The sequence below is a fragment of the Papaver somniferum genome, chromosome 11, assembly GCF_003573695.1.
Source record: "Papaver somniferum cultivar HN1 chromosome 11, ASM357369v1, whole genome shotgun sequence".
Taxonomy (NCBI): Eukaryota; Viridiplantae; Streptophyta; class Magnoliopsida; order Ranunculales; family Papaveraceae; genus Papaver; species Papaver somniferum.
The window spans coordinates 82,060,005-82,078,436 of NC_039368.1; the positions used below are offsets into that span (position 1 = coordinate 82,060,005).

Genomic DNA, 18,432 nt, shown 5'->3' on the forward strand with positions numbered 1-18,432 from the left:
AAGACCATTAGGAGGGACTCCAACTAGAACCATCAGTTTGTCAAATACCCCTCTAGTGCCTCCATTCCTCAAAGTTGAGTAGTCTTTTTCATGAGTGGTTCTGAGGATGTAAAAGTTTCTTCTTCTGTTCCAAACTTCAACCTCAATTCTGCTAAGCATTTCCCAGTTTGCATTGATAAATTTACTGACTCTAGAGGTTTGAAAACATATATTGCTACAAAGTTTTCCAATGAAACACCCTTTCCAGTCTCGAGTTTGTTTAGATTTGATGTTTTCAGAATTGATGAAAACTTTGGGAACAAGTCCTCATGAATGGTCAGGGCAGAGTTCATTTGTTTTACCAGGTTATCAATGGATTGTGGATTTGAATTTGAGGAGGACGCCATGAAACTGAAATTTTGGTACCAGAGAAGAAAGTATGAAAGAGGGTTATGTTCACTAGGGGCAAAGAAGGATAGATGTATGAATGTGAGAGTGATGTTGATATGACTAGTTTTAATTTGAAATCTGTTCACGGGTATACTTTGAGCCTTGTCATAAGTGATGTAGATACCAAATTTTAAAATGAGACTGTTGGATTTGTACTTGTATCTGCTGCAGTCTTCAATAATGTTGTCGCATTAGTCTTCCATGGATAATGGCAATATGGATCGAGACCTGTTATCAATGACACCACTATGTACTATAAAGTTAATAGACTTTGAGTCAATGAGTGATGATTGCATACTTACCTTGTTACTTAGAGTATCTATTGTGACTCGAACTGGTGAAGAGGGGGTGTATTTGGACTTTGGTTTCCCTTTTGACTTAGTGTTGGACCGCCTCCATATAGTAATGGGATCGACACATTTGTTGCAAAGAGTTATAGCCCAACGTAATTTCGACCCAGCTTGCATCTGAGATGTTAAGTGGAGAGTAAGCAGCTGAGTCAGAACTGTGCGAATGGTTCATGTGAAGAACAATGAGTCTTTTCATGTCAACCATCTGGAGAGTGATAGTGTTGTGTTATCTAGCCAGTCATTTCCACCTGTCAATACCATCAACAAAATAGTTATACGGGTTAAGCGTGTGGAGATTAAGTTCCTGCAACATAGGCTATAATAACCTATTTGCGGGAGATTTGAAACGACAAAGATAGTAGGGGAATAGAAGTGTTGACTGTTCAAGTGATGATATTGGGAATCATCGCAATTTATTGGCGAAACGGTCGAGGCTTCTAGTATGAGACCTTTTGAAAGGGATTTTTCTCTTGCTGGGAGAGTAAACAGTTGTTTATCCTCAACAATTTTTCCTTCTAAAATCTTCCTGAGAAATTCATCATGGCTTGGCTGGAGGACAAGAACCCATCGATCGAAAAGGCAAACGCAAATTGGATGAAGTATAAATAAAGCCCCGTATCCATTGGTATCCTTATGAGCATTTGGTTTATCGTCTGCCTCATAGAATAGCTTTTCCACAAGGGTGTGAATCTCTCAACTTTAGAGAAAGCTTTGATTGGTATTTGAAGGACATGCAACATAACATTGAGGTGAAGATTGAGGAGGAGAGAACGTTGCACGGTGGTCCACCAGGGGATGTGCATGAGTTGTTGCTCGATTCTCCAGTTGAGAGGTTGATTCAGTTCTTCAAGCATCCCAAACCTGCTCCCGTGAATCAAGATACATGTAATCCTTTTGTGAGACCTGATTCGAGTGTTGAGCAGGGTGGATGTAGAATGCCTGGCGCTACCCATCATAGTGAGAGAAGTTCTCCTGCAGAGACACCAGAGCAAGTAAGGAAGCCAAAGCGACACGGTTCTGATGATGATGACTGGGTCTTGTATGCTTATCATCCGAAATAGGGGCCCTTTGAGGTTCATGAGGAAGTTGCAGTTGTGGCTGATCGATTTCTCATCTCTGGCTTGAGTAGGAGGGGGTTTCAGTCTATCACTCTGCCTACTGCTGCACAATTCATGGTTCGACAGTTGGCCACACAACCTTGGATTGAAGAGGAGCCCATGCATTTTCCAGTTTTGAATGCTCTCTGCCCTGCTATAGGAAAAATTGGACGAGACATCTTTGCCGGAAATAGTCAACCGGCCGCCGATCCATCATCCGATCCAGCTGCCGATTCGATGCCGCCGGTGAGTCCGATCGATGTAGAATCTGACCAATCTGATTTTGAGGATGACCACGAGGAGCATGGAGGAACTTCGTCCAGCGTTCAGATTCCAAGGCCAACTAGGAGATTGACTAGAAGTCAGACTCGCAGTGTGAGCCAAGGAACTCGGAGTCGAACTCATCGAAAGGGTTAGAAGGTGAGCACCTTGGTTTTCTTGTTATCTATAATCAAATTTCAGGAAGAGTATATTTTGAATTTTATTAAGGGGTTGCTGGTTGTAAGTCTGTGAGGAGAACTGAGATTTACAATTTGGGTTTGTTTGAAACATAAATTGGATACTTTTGGTTTTATGGATTCTTTTAGTTTTATGGATTCTGGTGTTGATATGAGTATTTGGTTTGTGTATGTTTTTATGAGATTGTTGGAATGGGTAATTGTTATTTTTGAAATTGTGTTTATGGATGGCATTTTTGATCCGAGCTTTGGTGGTTTTGACCTTAAATCGAGCACTAATAAAATTAGCTAGGATGGCTTTTGATTGAATAGTATCATGTGACCCCTGGGTAATAGATTCTTCTAGAAGTTTCAGTCTAATACTCCATTCAATCTTGATAAGAAAATTCCTTAGGAGAAAATGTAGATAGAACATCAGTGTAAAATTGTAGCTAGTCTGACGTCAAGGGATAGTGCAGAAGATAGAGGAGAAATTGTAAATGTTGCTGCTTTGAATTTATTTCCAATAGATGTGTAATTGAGACTGTAAGGTGTGAGTGCAATCTTTAGACTGAACTGGCTTAGGTACAGATAGATTAGGATTTGAATTTGAATTTGAATTTGAGACATAATAATTTTTGCAGACATTAAGGGGGAGGGATTTGAGTTGCAGGAGGAGTAATTCCTTGAACTCCTGATATTTAAAAGATTTTGTGGAATGGGGGGTTCCATCTTCCAAATTTGCATCCACTGTGATTTGATCTCTGATTGAAGTTTGATGTTGACAGTAATTCATGGAGGGGGAAAATCCAGCTTCCATACTTTTGTAGATTGTGATTTGGTTCTCTATAATTCCATTTCCTGAGATTGTGTTTCGGGTGATTTGTGAGTTTTGTGTGAAATATGTGACGATCTTCATCCTATCTCCTGTGATTTCTTTGGGATTACTGTGATTGATGCAATTACAACAACACTGATGTGAGTGATTTGGGGTCTCCTTTTGGGATCAGGTGATGAAAGTTCTTAACATTTGTGAATTTCCGACGAAAAAAATCGGTGAAATTTGACCGTTGGAAGAGCCGTCAGAAGGAAGAAGACAAAGAAAACAGCTAGAAATTGGCCAACGAAGAGAACTCTGGGAAAGAAGGAAAGGAGAGAGAGGAAAGGGGAAAGTGTTTCATACTGTTTTCTCTTACAGTTGATCACCAAGGGTTCAGTGGTACCACCACTGTAATCTTTTAATTCTTATTTTTATTCAATTTTCGAAAATTTGTTACTACATATTACAAATAAATGAAATATTTTTTTTTTGGGGAATTTGGGGTTTATGAGCAACTTTTTAGGGAAATCACCGTATCAGTGGAATAGCCGTTTGTGCTTGGCTATCATAATATTGAGCTTAGAGCTGCACATGATCGGCTAGTTCATACCAGTCTGCTGGTAACGTGATTTCACCTGTAATGTCTATATTTGCACCAACCATATATATATTCAATGATCATTCGTACACTCATACACATATTTTATAGTTTAAACATATTTTTTAAGTTCTTAATTACTTAAACCAGCCAAACCACAACCATCAATCTTCAAAGGTCAATGCTAACAAGTAACAACATTACTTTCACAGGTTAAACAATCAGCACTATCGGCTGTTATGGGCGAGTTCAGACGATTTTAGTAGCAAATCATAAACCGATCCATCTAAATCGAGTTTTTAGATTTATAACCACACACTAACTCATTACGAGTAGGATAAGAAACCTATAGTTTCATCGAGTGCGGACGGGTTTGAAAGGAGAGGCATTTTTGACACTGCAGTAGAGCTGGCAAACAAGCCAAAACCCGCGAGTTTATCCGGCCCGGCCCGACCCGTAAAAAACCTGCACCCGACACAGCTGGTATCTAAACAAGCCGGGTTAGGATTGGAGAAATGCCAGCTTGTGGGAAAACGGGCTAACCCGTCCCGACCCGCAAAACCGCGGATACAACCCGTAAACCCGTGTGTATCAATATAATATAGGTATGCATTCTAGGTTCTTCTAATGAAGCATGCCAGATACTCTAAAAACTTGACTACAAAACTAAAATCTAGTAAACTGACGGAAGTTAACAAGATAAGTTAGTACACATGTGTCCTAACCAAAACAATGAAAATACACATTAGATATGCATGCCACTCCTTCTGGTAATTAATTTAGGTAGAGAAACAAAGTTCTCCTCATGATGGTGCAGCTGATATTTGGAGTGATAAATATCATCACCGCCAGAATTAAGCTTGTGCCGCAGTTCTTTCATGTTAGGTAGAAAGACAACATCCTCTTGAGACGGTACAAGCTGAAGTTTTTCAGAACACTTAAACAGTTCTGAAAAATCAAAAATTAAATAATAATAGTTCCAGATTATAAACTTAACCTGTAATAGACTACGACCTTCCTGGAGCTATCATGCCGGGAACTTGGTAACCAAAATTGGACGATACTGGAGTACCAGGCTAGCACCAGCTAAGATCCCTGTTGGAGCCAGGTTGCGAGGAATTGGGATCCCACTCCTTGTATGACTGCAGCAACAACCATTATAAGATATTGTTGATGCGCTAGCATAGCAAGTTGCTGCTGATGAGGGGAAATGGTAACAAGCCGGGTAACCCGTAAGCCCGCAGGTTTTACCCGCTACGGGTGCGGATTGATGAAATGACGACCCGTGAAGAATATCAACCCGCAAGCTTGGATCCGTGTTAACCCGAACCCGTGTAACCCGTAACAAGTCAGCTCCGGCCCGCCCGTTTGCCAGCTCTACACTGCAGCCACAAAATGTTCCAATTATACTGCCCCAATGGCATTTCCAATTGGAGTAGATTCAGGCGAGTCCTTGTGATTTCTGGTACGTCATCCGCAGGGTGAGCACCGGTCGCCGTTTAACCTGAGCATGGTGTAAAAGAAGTGTAAGTTTAAGTGGAGTGGAAATTGGTGAAAAATTGAAAATCCCATTTTCTTTTCCATTTCCTTCGAGATTCTGGTTTCTGGGCTAGAGTTACAGAAACTCTATTGTCTCGTTCTCCAGAAATCCTTCTCCAAGGAAAAGCAGAAAATGAAACTGATATTATCGATGTTTACAAAACCTCATTCTTCATCACAACAATCACTACCAAACCTCTTAAAAAGTGGTTTCACTCCTACACTTAAAACCTCTAATAACTTTCTCCATTTCTTTTACAGAACCCACAAATTCAATTATCTCATCCATTTCCTCTCTCAAATGAAATCAAGCAACATTACACCAAACTACCAAACTCATTCAATCATAATCAAATCTCTTCTCAAAAGAAATAAATTCCAAGAAACAGAAACTTTTATAAAAACCCTTAAAAATCAAAACTTTGTGCCTGAAAAGGGCGTTTTTGATTCATTAGTTCAAGGTTTTTGCGTTTATGATAAGAATCCAGGAAAGGGTCGTTGCGTTTTGATGGATTGCTTGAGAAATTATGGTATGAAGCTTTCTCATTCTACTTTTAATTCTTTGATTCATAGTTTTTGTCTTAATGGTGATATGAGTAGAGCAATTGAAGTCTTAGAATTGATGATTAGTAATGAATTTAAGTACCCATTGAACGATTTGGTTTGTAGTTCAGTGATTTCTGGGTTTTGTAAGACTGGTAAACCTGAATCTGCACTGGAGTTTTACAAAAATGTGGGAAAAATTGAAAGTTTGGGTTGTCGTGGGGGAAATGTAGTAATGTATACTTGGCTTGTGAATGCTCTTTGTAAAGAAGGTAGAGTTGATGAAGTTAGTGAGTTGGTTTGTAAAATGGAGAAGGAAGGAGTAGTTTTAGATGCTGTGTTTTATAGTAGTTGGATTTGTGGGTATTTTAAAGAAGGGGTTTTGAACGAAGCGTTTAGAAAACATATAATGATGATTGAGAATGGAGTAAATCCGGATACGGTTAGTTATACGATTCTTATTGATGGCTTCACGAAAGAAGGTAATGTTGAGAAGGCTATTGGGTTCTTGAATGAGATGAAAAAAGATGGTTTGGAACCTAATTTGGTTACTTATACTGCGATTATGCGCGGTTTTTGTAAGAGAGGGAAATTGGATGAGGCATGGAGAGTGTTCGAGAGAGTGGTAGAGTTGGGGATTGAAGTGGATGAAATGACTTACTCGACTTTAATTGATGGGTTGTGTAGAACAGGAGATTTTGATAGGGTTTTTCGTTTGCTCGAAGAGATGGAGCAGAAGGGGATCAATGTTGGAGTTATCACGTACAATACTGTTATTAATGGGCTATGTAAAGTTGGGCGAACATCTGAGGGAGAGGTGATTTCGAAAAGTACGGAAGGTGATTGTTTTACGTATAGTACCTTGTTACATGGATATATTCAAGAAAATAACGTGGTGGGAGTGTTGGAAACAAAGAGGAGACTAGAAGAGGCTAACATAAGTATGGATGTTGTAATGTGTAATGTTTTAATAAAGGCGTTATTTCTGCTAGGAGCAGTGGAAGATGCTTACTTGATTTATAAGGGAATGCCCGAGAGAGGATTGGTGTCTAATTCTGTTACTTATTGTGCACTCATTGATGGTTATTGTAAAGCAGGTAGAATTGATGAAGCACTCGAGATTTTTGATGTATATAGGAGTTCTTCATCCGACTTTAGTGATGACAGTTATAATTGTATGATATTAGGACTTTGTGCTAACTGTATGGTAGATATGGCTATTGAGGTGTTTGTTGAACTCATAAACAAGGTTGTGTGTCCTGATCAAGTGACATATAGGACATTGATTAAATCGATTCATAAGGAAAGGAATGGAGAAGGAGTTTTGGAGTTTCTTCAACGGATTGGGGATATGGAGCCAGATATATATACTTCCGTGTGCAATGAGGCTATTCATTTTTTAATCAAAAAAGGTTCTTCAGAAGCAGCATTTGGCATGTACTTGATAATGAGGAAGATAGGCTCTAGTGTGGCAAGCAAGGGTTACTATTTAATACTCAAAAGTTTTTTTGCTGATCAAAATAGAATACTGGCGCCACTGGTGCTCAATGCATTTCTCAAAGAATATGGAATTTCTGAACCAAGAATAATTAAAATAGTTGTTCGACACTTGTCTGGAAAAGATGTAAAAAAATGCCTTCATTTTCTTGACAGGATGAAAAAGAAGCACACTTGTATAACTATTCCTACAACGGTCTTCGAAGATCTTAAGAAACAAGGTAGAGTTCTGGATGCCCATAAGCTAATTAAAGAAGTGGATGGTACTCAAACAGTTTGTGATTTATTTGGTTATTCAATAGTAGTTGATGGGCTTTGCAAAGAAGGATTTCTGAACAAGGCCTTAGATCTTTGTGTTACCATGAGAAAGCATGGGATACCTCCGAATATTGTCATTTACAATTCAGTGATAAATGGTTTGTGTAACCAAGGTTGTTTTGTTCAAGCGCTTAGGATTTTTGATTCGCTAGAGAAAATTGATTTGGTTCCAACTGTTATAACTTATAATACACTTATAACTGCTTTATCAAAAGAAGGATACCTTCAAGATGCAAAAAAGCTGCTCGAGAAGATGATTTTTCAGGAGTTCATTCCAAACACTCGTGTTTATAATTCACTGATTGATGGCTACTGCAAGTATGGGTTGTTAGATGAAGCTTTGGAGCTTCTTTCACATTTTGAGAAGAGTTTCTGTAAACCAGATGCGTTTACTATTAGGGCTCTAATTGATGGTTGTTGCAGAAAAGGAGAAATGGAAGTGGCTCGAGAATTCTATTTCGAATTCAAAGAGAAGGGAATTTTTCCCGATTTACTTGGTTTTATCTATCTGATAAAAGGACTTGTTGTGAAGGGAAGAATAAAGGAAGCCAGTGAAGCATTGGAGGATATGCTTCAAATACAATCCATCATCGAGCTGATAGATAGGAAAGTTAGTGGAATTAAAAACGAATCAATTGTAAGTTTTCTGGTGTTTTTGTGTCAACAAAAAAGAATTGAAGAAGCTTCTGATGTCCTTTATGAAGTTGGGTCCGTGGCTTATCCTTGTAAGAGGTCTCATGTATCAACAAATCTAAAGGTGTTATATGATACGGAGGCTCAAAGAAAGGTTGGGTCTTTCACTCCCCATGTAGTCAGTATGGATTCATCATCTTTGAATTTAGAAAAAGTGGATAATTTAAAAAAGCAGTGTTGGTCGGATGACTTTGAGGCTTGTTATTCTCTCATTGCATCACTCTGTTTAGAAGGGGAGAAAGAAAAAGCTAACAGGGTAGCAAAAGAAATGCTATTACATGCTTAAGCAACTTATTGATTAGAGAACTGCGTGATTAGTTACTCTTTATCCTCGGTCTTCGGAAAGTTTGCACTGGCCTTGTCTTTGCTGATGCCGCCAAAAGTATGTATGCTTTACCTTGAACATCTGCGTAGACCATTATTGTATTCCTAAATTTAATTCGTCGTCTTTCTTAATGGAATTTTGGTGGCATCAATTTTTCTTCTGAAACAAAGTAAGAAATTGTTAGATTCACCAGAGATCTCAAGTTTCTGTAAAGTAATTTTGGGTGAAAACTTACTGTTCGAAACGCTGCAGGAGGAGTTGGTGAGTGGGTATCGTCTTCTTGTGGAGTCGCTTGCAATTCAATCTACGAGGGGCTACCACCAATTCCTACCAGGGAATGTACTGATGCTGAGATCGCAGCTTGTGGTGTCATTAGAGATATCTTGCAGACACCTCCTATTGAAACGAAGACACCAAAACTTGCTCAACTCCAGGCACATTACCTGTTGAAAAGCTATGAGATAAAAGTTCTTCGATGTAAGTTTCTTGATAATTATTCTATTAATGTATTTTGGTTTTCGCTGACCATATTTAGATCCAAACCTTTGTTCTGCATGACTTCCTTGACCCTGTTAGAAGGAAGCAAATTTTGTTCCATATGATGCACTAAATTTGAATTCGCATATTGATTATTGACTTCACTCGATATTTCTTTCATTAAATCTTTTCTTTGTTGCTGATAAAAAAAGAGAAAACTCACTCATTATTTCTGCAGGAAGAGTGGCTGAGTGGGTATTGTCTTCAGCAGGAGCATTCTCTAACTGGAAGCCCATGCTGAAGTCATTTGGAAGTATGTATACTCTACTTTGAACATATCAAGTACTTACTTAGTTGAGATTTCATGTTATCCCCTTCCTGTTCCCTGTTTACGAATTGCATCCCGTAAATTAAACGCCTGTTCATTCTACGTAGGCCACACTACCTCAAAAATTTGCTTGAGAAGACGATATTCCAGGAGTTCATGAATGGTTGAGAAATATGGTATGAGTTACAGACTATCTTAGTCTAATGCTTTTAAAAAATTTCTTTTGCTCAGAACTTGGTAGAAAACCTCTTTAATGCTTCTGAAAAACTTTTTATTGCTTGCTGGTCCTGCAGCAATCCTGATTGTTTATATTCACATGATATTGGCACAAAAGAAGATAGTTTTAGTAAAGATGATAGAAGATTGGCTTATGCAAGGTACTGCACCTAATCTTTGAACTCATATACTCCTTTATCTTTCTTTTTTAAGTTCTTCATGTCTTGCAAAAAAAAATCTTGTTCTGAGGAATAGATTTTATTAATTAACACCAATTATGTCAATTATCACATCTTAGCGAAGTATAATTGTACTAAGCTTGCTATGAATATCTTGTTACTTAAGGATAGGATGTTTTAGTAAGTATAATTGATTTTGGCCCAATGTTCCAAAGTTGTAGGCAGTTTGAGACTAAAGGCTTAGTTGTTGTTGTTCCAAAGTTGTAGGCAAACAAATGAATCTAACAACTCCATTCATTTTGCTTACTGTTAGTGTTGGGTGAGCTTAACAAATTTTTCAACATGCACTATCCGTTTATTCTGAGATGGTGTTGCTGGTGAATATTGCCCTGTATGTTCTGGACTTGAACTCATGAATGCTTAAAACACTCATTTTACTTACCATGGTGCACCTCTTGTCCTATATTCGATGGTCATTTTCTTTTTTGCGTCAAGTCACAACCTTCTAAACACGATTAAATGCTTCTCATATCTTTTCTTTGGGTCATACTCCAAATAAAAAAAAGATCGAGCTATCATTTCATTCAAGAGGCATAAAGTTTCATATCTCATGTTAGTCAGAGAAGAAATTCTGGAACCAAAATCCCTGAATTTCACAGTTACAAGTTTTTTTTTTTTGTTGGACCTTGGTGTTTTAATATATTGTTACGTGATAAACCCTTGGTAGGCAAGGCAATGACCTATGCCTCATGGCAGTTAAATGAAGAATTTGCTTAGTCATCAGGTGTGGGGTGAAATGGTTGTGGAAAAACACACAGATTGATAGTATATCCTCCATTTATTTGCGGTTATGTTGTTTTTGCAATTCATGCATTTGTGGTTTAGATTTGCTGCACATGTTTTATTGACACAGCTTGCTTTTATAGGAATAGAGCACAGCAAAATATAGCTAATACAAATCATTTCTGTCAGCGTTCAGGAAGTATGCTACCTCCATCTTCTGATGATTTCTTCATTGCTGAGACTGCATCTAGCAAAATCAATACCCAAAAGTGTGGCAAATATAAGTTATTGTATGTAAGTTCACCATCTTCTTTGCAGAATTGGCTTGTATTCTTGCGTGAATCTTTGGTAAAAAATGAAGATATACAAGCTTGAAATACTGTCTATTTATCGTATGTAGAGTTTCAGAGCTATGTTGTAAAAGGCGTGCGCCTTCGGCGCTTAAGCCCCAAAGGCCCACTAGGCATAGGACCAGCGCCTAGCAAAAAAAGGTGCCAAGGCGAGGCGATATGACCAATTTATTTTTTTAAAATTTTTTCTGGGCGCCTATGGCGCCTAGGGAGCGCTTAAGCCCTAGGCCAGGCCAGGCGATGGGCTTGGCGCCTCGCCTAGCGCCTTTTACAACATAGTTTCAAAGTGTATAGATATATATATTTGATGCATGACCTTCATTCTTATTTTGGTCATAACTTGGTTATTGACTGCCATCAGATTCCTGCGCCTCAGCCACAGATCGAAACTTCTCCTCCTAATAGCAGCAGCTCTGGTAGATCTCATGTGCTTCCAGCTGCAGCTTTTTGGTATGACATTCCCTCCTTTTTAGCAACTTCCACCTAATAATTTGATGCTTCAAAAATAAATAAAAATAAATCTAATAGTTTGAGTTTCTATTGCTGAAAAAAGTTCATCTCACTTCTCAGGGGTTTACACATTTCCAATGGTCGGCAGCCAACTATAAGTTTGTCTTATTCTGATGGATCTGCCAAACAAAAACTGATTGTTCGCTTTCCTCTATAGTTGCAATCTCAACACAGGCATCTTTGTTGCATAATGGTGCAGGAAAAAGAGCCGTAATAAACTGAACCAGATAGCAATGCAAAGGTTATGTGTGTTGTAACTCCTGCTTCCACGAATTCGGATAACCACGTAGCTAAAAAGGTTATGTAGCATAGTCAGATGGGAGTCACAATGCCACCAATGGAAAATCAGGTGTTCAGGGGTAGTGTGATGGGAATTCAAATGCGAACAGATAATACACCAGGTGTAGAACAGATTGTGTTGCAGAAGAATGGTACAGTTGATAATCTATGCTCTGGAATAGACGTTATGATCACCCATCTCACTGTCCTCGAGGTAAACTATTACTCCAGATTGCGCGTCAATTTCACAAGAAAAATCTGATAGGAGTCCGGAGTTACCCTCACAAGTGATACCAGAAGTGAACAACAAAGTGAAAGAGTTATCAGCTTTCCATGAGCAAATTTTGAAGTTTTCAGAACTTACAAATCCATCATATATATTCGTTTAATTTGTTTCAAAATCTCAAATCATTGTATTGGCCATTGTTTCACCTTGGGTGTTGTTTGTTGTACGAGTAATCTAACTGTACATACGATGAAGTATTGCCATTTGCACATTTCTTAGAATCCAGTGGACTTGAAGTGAGATTTTACTATTCAAGCCTGCCCATATCTTTCTTTCAGGCGCCCATGTCTTTTTCGTCCGTTATCCTGTGCCGACTAATTCACGAAATTTTCATTTTACTTTTCGTCTATAAATAGCAGTGAAGCGACACTTTCTCTCAGTTTTATCCCGCCATTTCACTCTCTACTCTTTTCAGATTTTGAGTATCGAATTTCAAACTTTACGCAAAAATGGTGAAACCCTAGAAACTTTTTTTCTGTGTTTTTTCTTCATCTTCGTTCAGTTCTTCTTCATCGATCTGCTAATTCGATCTCTGATTTACTTTTTGATTTAGGTTGTGGCACAGAAACTCAAGGAAGCAGAAATTACAGAACAGGATTCTCTATTACTGGTAATATTTTGCGATTTATCTTCGTTTTTCTGGACTAATGTCTCAGATCTTTGAACTAATTTCTCAGAAAGGAAGTTTTTCGCTGAAATCGTTGTGAAAATATGATTTTATGTTCCATTTTTGTTATTCTTTAGTATTGTTTTAGATCACGATTGAAGATCTAGAATCGGTGAAGTGATTACAGTGTTTTTTTCCTACGATGTTTAAGATATTATCATTTGGAATTTTATTTCATCAGATCTAATTAGGTTTTTAGCTATTTTTCGTTTCCGTGAAATCAAATAGAAATCAATGAAGAATTGCTTCGTTGATTCTAAGATATCCGATTTTTTATCGGTTTTCTGCTCAAATTCCTTGTTTATTAGATATTTAAGGGTGATAATACCTAGCCGTTTTTTTTTATCGTTTATTAAATTTGATTTGAATCTCCCTAAACAGACGAGAAACCTGCTACGTATTGCGATATTCAACATCAGCTACATCAGAGGGCTTTTCCCTGAAAATTACTTCAATGATAAATCAGTTCCTGCTTTAGGTAAATTAAAGCTTCTTGTCAGATCTACTTCAAACTCTCAGAATTTCTTTGCAAATACTTTTTAGTATTTTATTTCTATTTGAATTTATCTTTTACATGTACGTGATGAACTTAGTTACTGTGATTTGTAATAGAGATGAAGATCAAGAAGCTCATGCCTATAGATGCTGAATCCAGAAGACTTATTGACTGGATGGAAAAAGGTATAATTAAGGTCTCACTTAGAACACACACAAGAGATTTGTACAAATACCTTAATTGCAAGCAAGATTACCTAAAATTGGATTTTATTTTGTGGTCTTTCAGGTGTTTATGATGCGTTACAGAAGAAATACCTCAAGACACTTCTGTTCTGCATATCTGAAGCTATTGATGGACCTATGATAGAAGAATATGCTTGTATGTTAAATCTCACTTCTTCTTGCATTTGATAAGCTAGACTTTGTCATTGATAAGTTGGAGTTGGATTTTACTTTGTGTACTCTTAAATAGCTTTGAATTCTGGATGGAGATTGATAAATGAAGTTTGTACTCATACATGAATGGATTGTGTTGTGCAGTTTCATTTAGCTATTCGAATTCTGACAGTGAAGAGGTGATGATGAACATAAGTCGAACTGGAAATAAAAAACAAGGAGCAACATTCAAGTCTAATGGCAATACAGACATTACACCAAACCAAATGAGGTATACTAGCGAGCATTTGAGGTTGTTAGATTTTGGTTTTGTTTTTTGCTCTTTGTGGTTTGAAATCCGGTGAGTTAGTTTGTTGACTGCCTGACTGTGTTTAAACACTTTTAACTTGGTTTTGGCAGGAGTTCTGCTTGTAAAATGGTCCGAACTCTGGTTCAATTGATGCGAACACTGGACCGTATTCCAGAAGAGGTACACAAATTCATTAAGATCTTCATATGGAAGTTTTATTAGGTGATCAAATAAGTTGCATGTCTATAAGTTCATTTTTTCTTATGTGTTTCAGCGTACAATCTTGATGAAGCTTCTTTATTATGAGGATGTCACTGTGAGTTTCTTTGGCCTTGTTTAATGGATCCTTTTTGTTTGTCTTTTACCTGGTTTTGTCTAAATATTGCTTCTAGTCCGTATTTGCACCATTTTAGAACCCTAGCAGTGATCAGTGTCCAACTGAAGTAAAATTACACAATTCATGGACTAATATATGCAAAAACAACTGCACAAAAGTGTGGTACAGTAAACATGGTTATCTATGTTCTGCTGTAACTAAATTTTTGCAGATGCCTTCTGAAACTGAATTCCCCTTGATTATCTCCGTCCGGCTCTTATATGTATTGTCTTCTCATCCCGAGTCTGTCCCCATGGGTCTTGGATGCATGAACAGAAGTATTTGTACTGTTAATATACTTGTTCATTAGATTAATAGTTTGTAAATGTTTTGAATCTTGAATGGAAATACTATTCTAACATTCAAGTTGTATTTTGGAAAACCTGCAGCCTATAGACTATGAGCCTCCATTCTTCAGAGGCTGCTCAGAACAAGAAGCTAACCATCCATGGTCGAAGAACCCTCTCAAAATGGAAATCGGGAATGTTAACAGCAAACATTTTGTACTAGCTCTCAAGGTAAATTGGTAATTTTAAATTGTGCATGAGTGAAACCTGAGTTTAGGTTTTTCTGATCATTCAAGTTCAATTTGAGTAATCAAGTTTGAAACTTTGCAGGTCAAAAGCATCCTGGATCCATGTCAAGATGAAAACAATGACATGGAAGATGATGAGGAAATCAGCTTGGGTGTTTCAGATTCAGATAGCGAGGTACACTTATAGCATAACTTATTTGTCATGTTACAGCCTCTATTTTCATTCAAATTTTTGGGAAACATGGTTGAAGCTCGAGAATAGAATTTGAAAAACTCTGAAATGTTTTGTCAGATGAGCCATTCAGCAAATGATGATGACGGGTACTTTGTAGCTCCTGTAGGTAATTATCTCCCATTTCAGCCTTTTCCTCATCTCTGTCCTCTTCCATTTCATTTCGCCACTTTAAAACCTAATAATTATGATGACAGATAAATCCCGATCACGTGAAAACAATGGCATGCCGGATCATGAAGGTGGGTTAGATGTTTTGAATGACTAACAGCAAAAGCCTAATGTAGTTACAGTGGCTTAACTATAGTCAATATTCACCTTGACTTAATGGTTTAAATCTGTTACAGATGATACACAGGATGCAGAAGAGGACGGACATCAGTTAACACGTGTAAGAGACTGGATTAGCTCTCGCCACATTGACAATGTTGAATTGACTGATGTTCTCTCTAGCTTCCCGGACATATCAGTGGTAAGTAGTACAATCAACTCATAAGTGCACTATGTGGTTGCTAAGTTAGAAAATGTCATATTCATCCAAGTGACTTTATGGAGTCGGATTTTGCAGCGAGCAAGGCAAAGTTGTGGCACCTTTAGCTACAACTTTGACAATTGTAGCAAACCGTAGTCATATTTAACAATCTTGAATTGTAGTACAATAGCAGAGCCGTAAATGAATGCTGTTCTAAGTGGGATTGTTCCAGTGCTTAGGCAATGTTAATTTAGTTCTGTCTGATTCTCCAGTAATTTGGTGTAAAGGACTAATATAAGGGTTTCAACTTGTTCTCGTTTTGCAGGGTCTGACTGAAGGTGAGCAAAGATCTTGAATCCATATGTACAGTTGAAGCATTTGCAGAAAGCAGTTTTCTTTCAATTTCAGAACATTAATTCTTTTTATTTCCCCAGAAATCATGGATAAACTTGTAAACCAAAATATACTGTCAAGAACGGGAAAGGATTCTTACTCCATCAGCAAGCTGAAGGTTAATTCTCTTTCAGTTCATATTTGCCTCCAATATCTAATTGTCATGGTCATCATCATTGTCTAGATCACTAACCAAACTACCTCAGAAACCCAATCAGGCAATTGTCGTGAAGGAAGAGATGGATGTACAAGTAAACCAAGTTGATGAGAAAGTTCAGCGAGGGAATGATGAAGACTACTTGTACTTGAAGGTCAGTCGGCTTTCAGTGTAAATGAAAAGCACCTCGTCATGGTAACTTGGTAGTTTTTCTATCAAGATAGATAAGGCATAGTTTAAAACCCAAGCCTTCCCCCTTAGTCCTTCTATTGTGATGTCTAATCTTATTGTATTTCAAATTGTAGGCTCTGTATCATGTCCTTCCACTGGATTATGTTACAATATCTAAACTTCAAAGTAAGCTGGAAGGAGAGGCAAATCAGGCAACTGCGCGTAAACTGCTCGATAAGATGGCTTGTGATGGATATTTGGAAGCCAAGAGCAAACCAAGATTAGGTAACATAATCAACTTCTTGAACCAGGATTACTCAGTTTTCTCAATTTAGCATGTAACTAAAGTTAAGTGCTGAGAATGCAAGTTTCACTATGATAATCGTATGTACTTTTCCCCAGGTAAACGTGTCATTCGATCTGAATTGACTGACAAGAAGCTACTTGAGGTCAAGAATGTTTTGGAGATCAAGTTATCGGTAATAATAAGTCATATTACGATTTTGCTTTGTTCTTGATTCCGTGGTTGAATTAGACATTTCATAATGTATTTTCTTGAATTAAACAGGAAATGGAGATAAGTGAACCTCAAAACATATCAACCTGCGGTGGTCTCCACTCTGTTGGTTCTGATCTTACTAGAACTCGAGAAAGATCAGTTGATACTCAGCAGAATGGATCGTCTAGAATCCAGGAGCAACTTGGAAACAACACACCCATTGGCAGAAATGAGGTTTAACTCCTTCTCTGTCTGTTTCCTGTTTTGATTATATATTATAGCTCTTCTAGTACAAAGTACAAACACCATTCTAACTTTACGTGTCCTATGTTTTGATATGCAGCCTGCAGTGTCAAGGGAGAGTGGTATACCAGGGAATGATAAGCAAAACATTGTGGATGAGAGAGGATTCACCAACTGTCGTGAGGGTGATGATACCTTCTGTAGTCGTCCCAGGCATGAAAAGCGCTTCAGGAAAACTAGCACGGTATATATTCTATCCTAATCTAGTAAATCCTCATTGTCTAGCATATTACTTTCCAACTTAAATTCCCTGGTTTTGACTTGTAAGGTCTTTACTAGACAGTAGTGTTAACTAATTAAAATCATATTAAGCCTGATTCTTTTTGCTGTTTCATTTCTATAATCATACTTATTCAGTTGTAATGGTGGTTGCAGGTGAAAGAGCCCATCCATCAAAACATGAAGCGTCAGAAATCTCAAGGTGGTGGCGCATTGGAGTAATAGATTATTGAAATCAAAAAGAGGAATAGCACATAAAGTTCTGGTGATTAAAAATGACCTGATAACTGTCTATCTGCTTATTAGATGAGCAAATTTTGAAGTTTTCAGAACTTACAAATCCATCATATATATTCGTTTAATTTGTCTAATAGTTTCAAAATCATTTGTATTTGCCATTCTTTTCAACTTGGTGATGTTTCTTGTATGAGTAATCTACCGGTACAAACGAAAATTGATGAAGTATTCCCATTTGCTAATTTCTTAGGATCCAGCGGACAGGCAGTCAACTCTCTTGAACTGGTGAATGCATTATTCCAACTTCCCTTACAAAACAATGAGTTCACCGAAGGCACAAAATAACCATTCCAGCCAGGCAGGAGGAGTATGCTGTGTACCGACTACCGGGTCTTATATTAAAAGAAGCCAATAGAGGGCTTCACCTAATTAGCGAGGATGAAACTGAAATACTGGATGCATCCTGATGTAAAATAAAAATAAGAAAAAGTATTTGAAAATGGATAAGATGAAACTGTTTACATCCTATTTTAACATTTTTGCCCATTTAAACAGTATCAAAACTTTGATGTCTTTTTCACCCAAAAATTGTTTATTTTGGTCTTTTTAACCAATTTTGTGATAAAGATTTTGGTCAGTTTTTTTAGGGAAAATTAAAGAGTTTTGGTCCCGCACGGTTGGGTTCTTATTACAGTTAGTCGTTTTTTTTTTCTTTATTTGTGATAGCATAAAATCTACGGTTAGTTTTTTATCGGATGTCCCTGAACCGTAACTGGTTGGCTTATTTAAAAGTAGGAATTACCAATAGGTACTATTATGGTAGTCTTAGTTAATGGCAGGTCCACCCACTAAAGCCCAGTAACTAGAGGTCCATAGTTTTAGAGAAGAAAAAAATTGGACCCAAAATTTTATTCACAGGTCCTAGACACGTGCG

General features: G+C 37.6%; 2 protein-coding genes across 10 annotated transcripts; both read left to right on the forward strand.

Moving 5' to 3' along the window:
* Positions 1-5,334: 5,334 nt before the first annotated feature.
* On the forward strand, positions 5,335-12,326 carry LOC113323047 (pentatricopeptide repeat-containing protein At5g57250, mitochondrial-like). 7 transcript variants are annotated; one of them, XM_026571286.1, is made up of 8 exons: positions 5,335-8,703; positions 8,899-9,123; positions 9,362-9,436; positions 9,559-9,627; positions 9,745-9,828; positions 10,773-10,923; positions 11,341-11,429; positions 11,550-12,326. In XM_026571286.1, exon 1 carries the CDS (start codon positions 5,404-5,406, stop codon positions 8,605-8,607), a length of 3,204 nt encoding a protein of 1,067 aa, XP_026427071.1. In that variant the 5' UTR covers positions 5,335-5,403; the 3' UTR covers positions 8,608-8,703; positions 8,899-9,123; positions 9,362-9,436; positions 9,559-9,627; positions 9,745-9,828; positions 10,773-10,923; positions 11,341-11,429; positions 11,550-12,326. The 7 variants fall into 7 exon arrangements, with proteins under 7 accessions (XP_026427071.1, XP_026427068.1, XP_026427069.1 ...); XM_026571283.1 differs by having other exon boundaries at positions 10,819-10,923; XM_026571284.1 differs by having other exon boundaries at positions 10,819-10,923; positions 11,689-12,326.
* A 120-nt stretch (positions 12,327-12,446) lies between these two features.
* LOC113321286 (meiosis-specific protein ASY1-like) lies at positions 12,447-18,036 on the forward strand. Of its 3 annotated transcripts, XM_026569185.1 has the most exons (22): positions 12,447-12,506; positions 12,608-12,664; positions 13,103-13,199; positions 13,334-13,402; positions 13,506-13,598; positions 13,760-13,886; positions 14,015-14,084; positions 14,179-14,220; positions 14,670-14,798; positions 14,898-14,990; positions 15,108-15,156; positions 15,245-15,289; positions 15,395-15,519; positions 15,845-15,857; positions 15,954-16,030; positions 16,119-16,223; positions 16,375-16,525; positions 16,643-16,719; positions 16,809-16,973; positions 17,083-17,226; positions 17,418-17,526; positions 17,749-18,036. In XM_026569185.1, exons 1-21 carry the CDS (start codon positions 12,504-12,506, stop codon positions 17,481-17,483), a joined length of 1,797 nt encoding a protein of 598 aa, XP_026424970.1. In that variant the 5' UTR covers positions 12,447-12,503; the 3' UTR covers positions 17,484-17,526; positions 17,749-18,036. The 3 variants fall into 3 exon arrangements, with proteins under 3 accessions (XP_026424970.1, XP_026424969.1, XP_026424971.1); XM_026569184.1 differs by lacking the exon at positions 17,749-18,036 and having other exon boundaries at positions 17,418-17,732; XM_026569186.1 differs by lacking the exon at positions 17,749-18,036 and having other exon boundaries at positions 16,131-16,223; positions 17,418-17,732.
* The last annotated feature ends 396 nt before the right edge of the window (positions 18,037-18,432 follow it).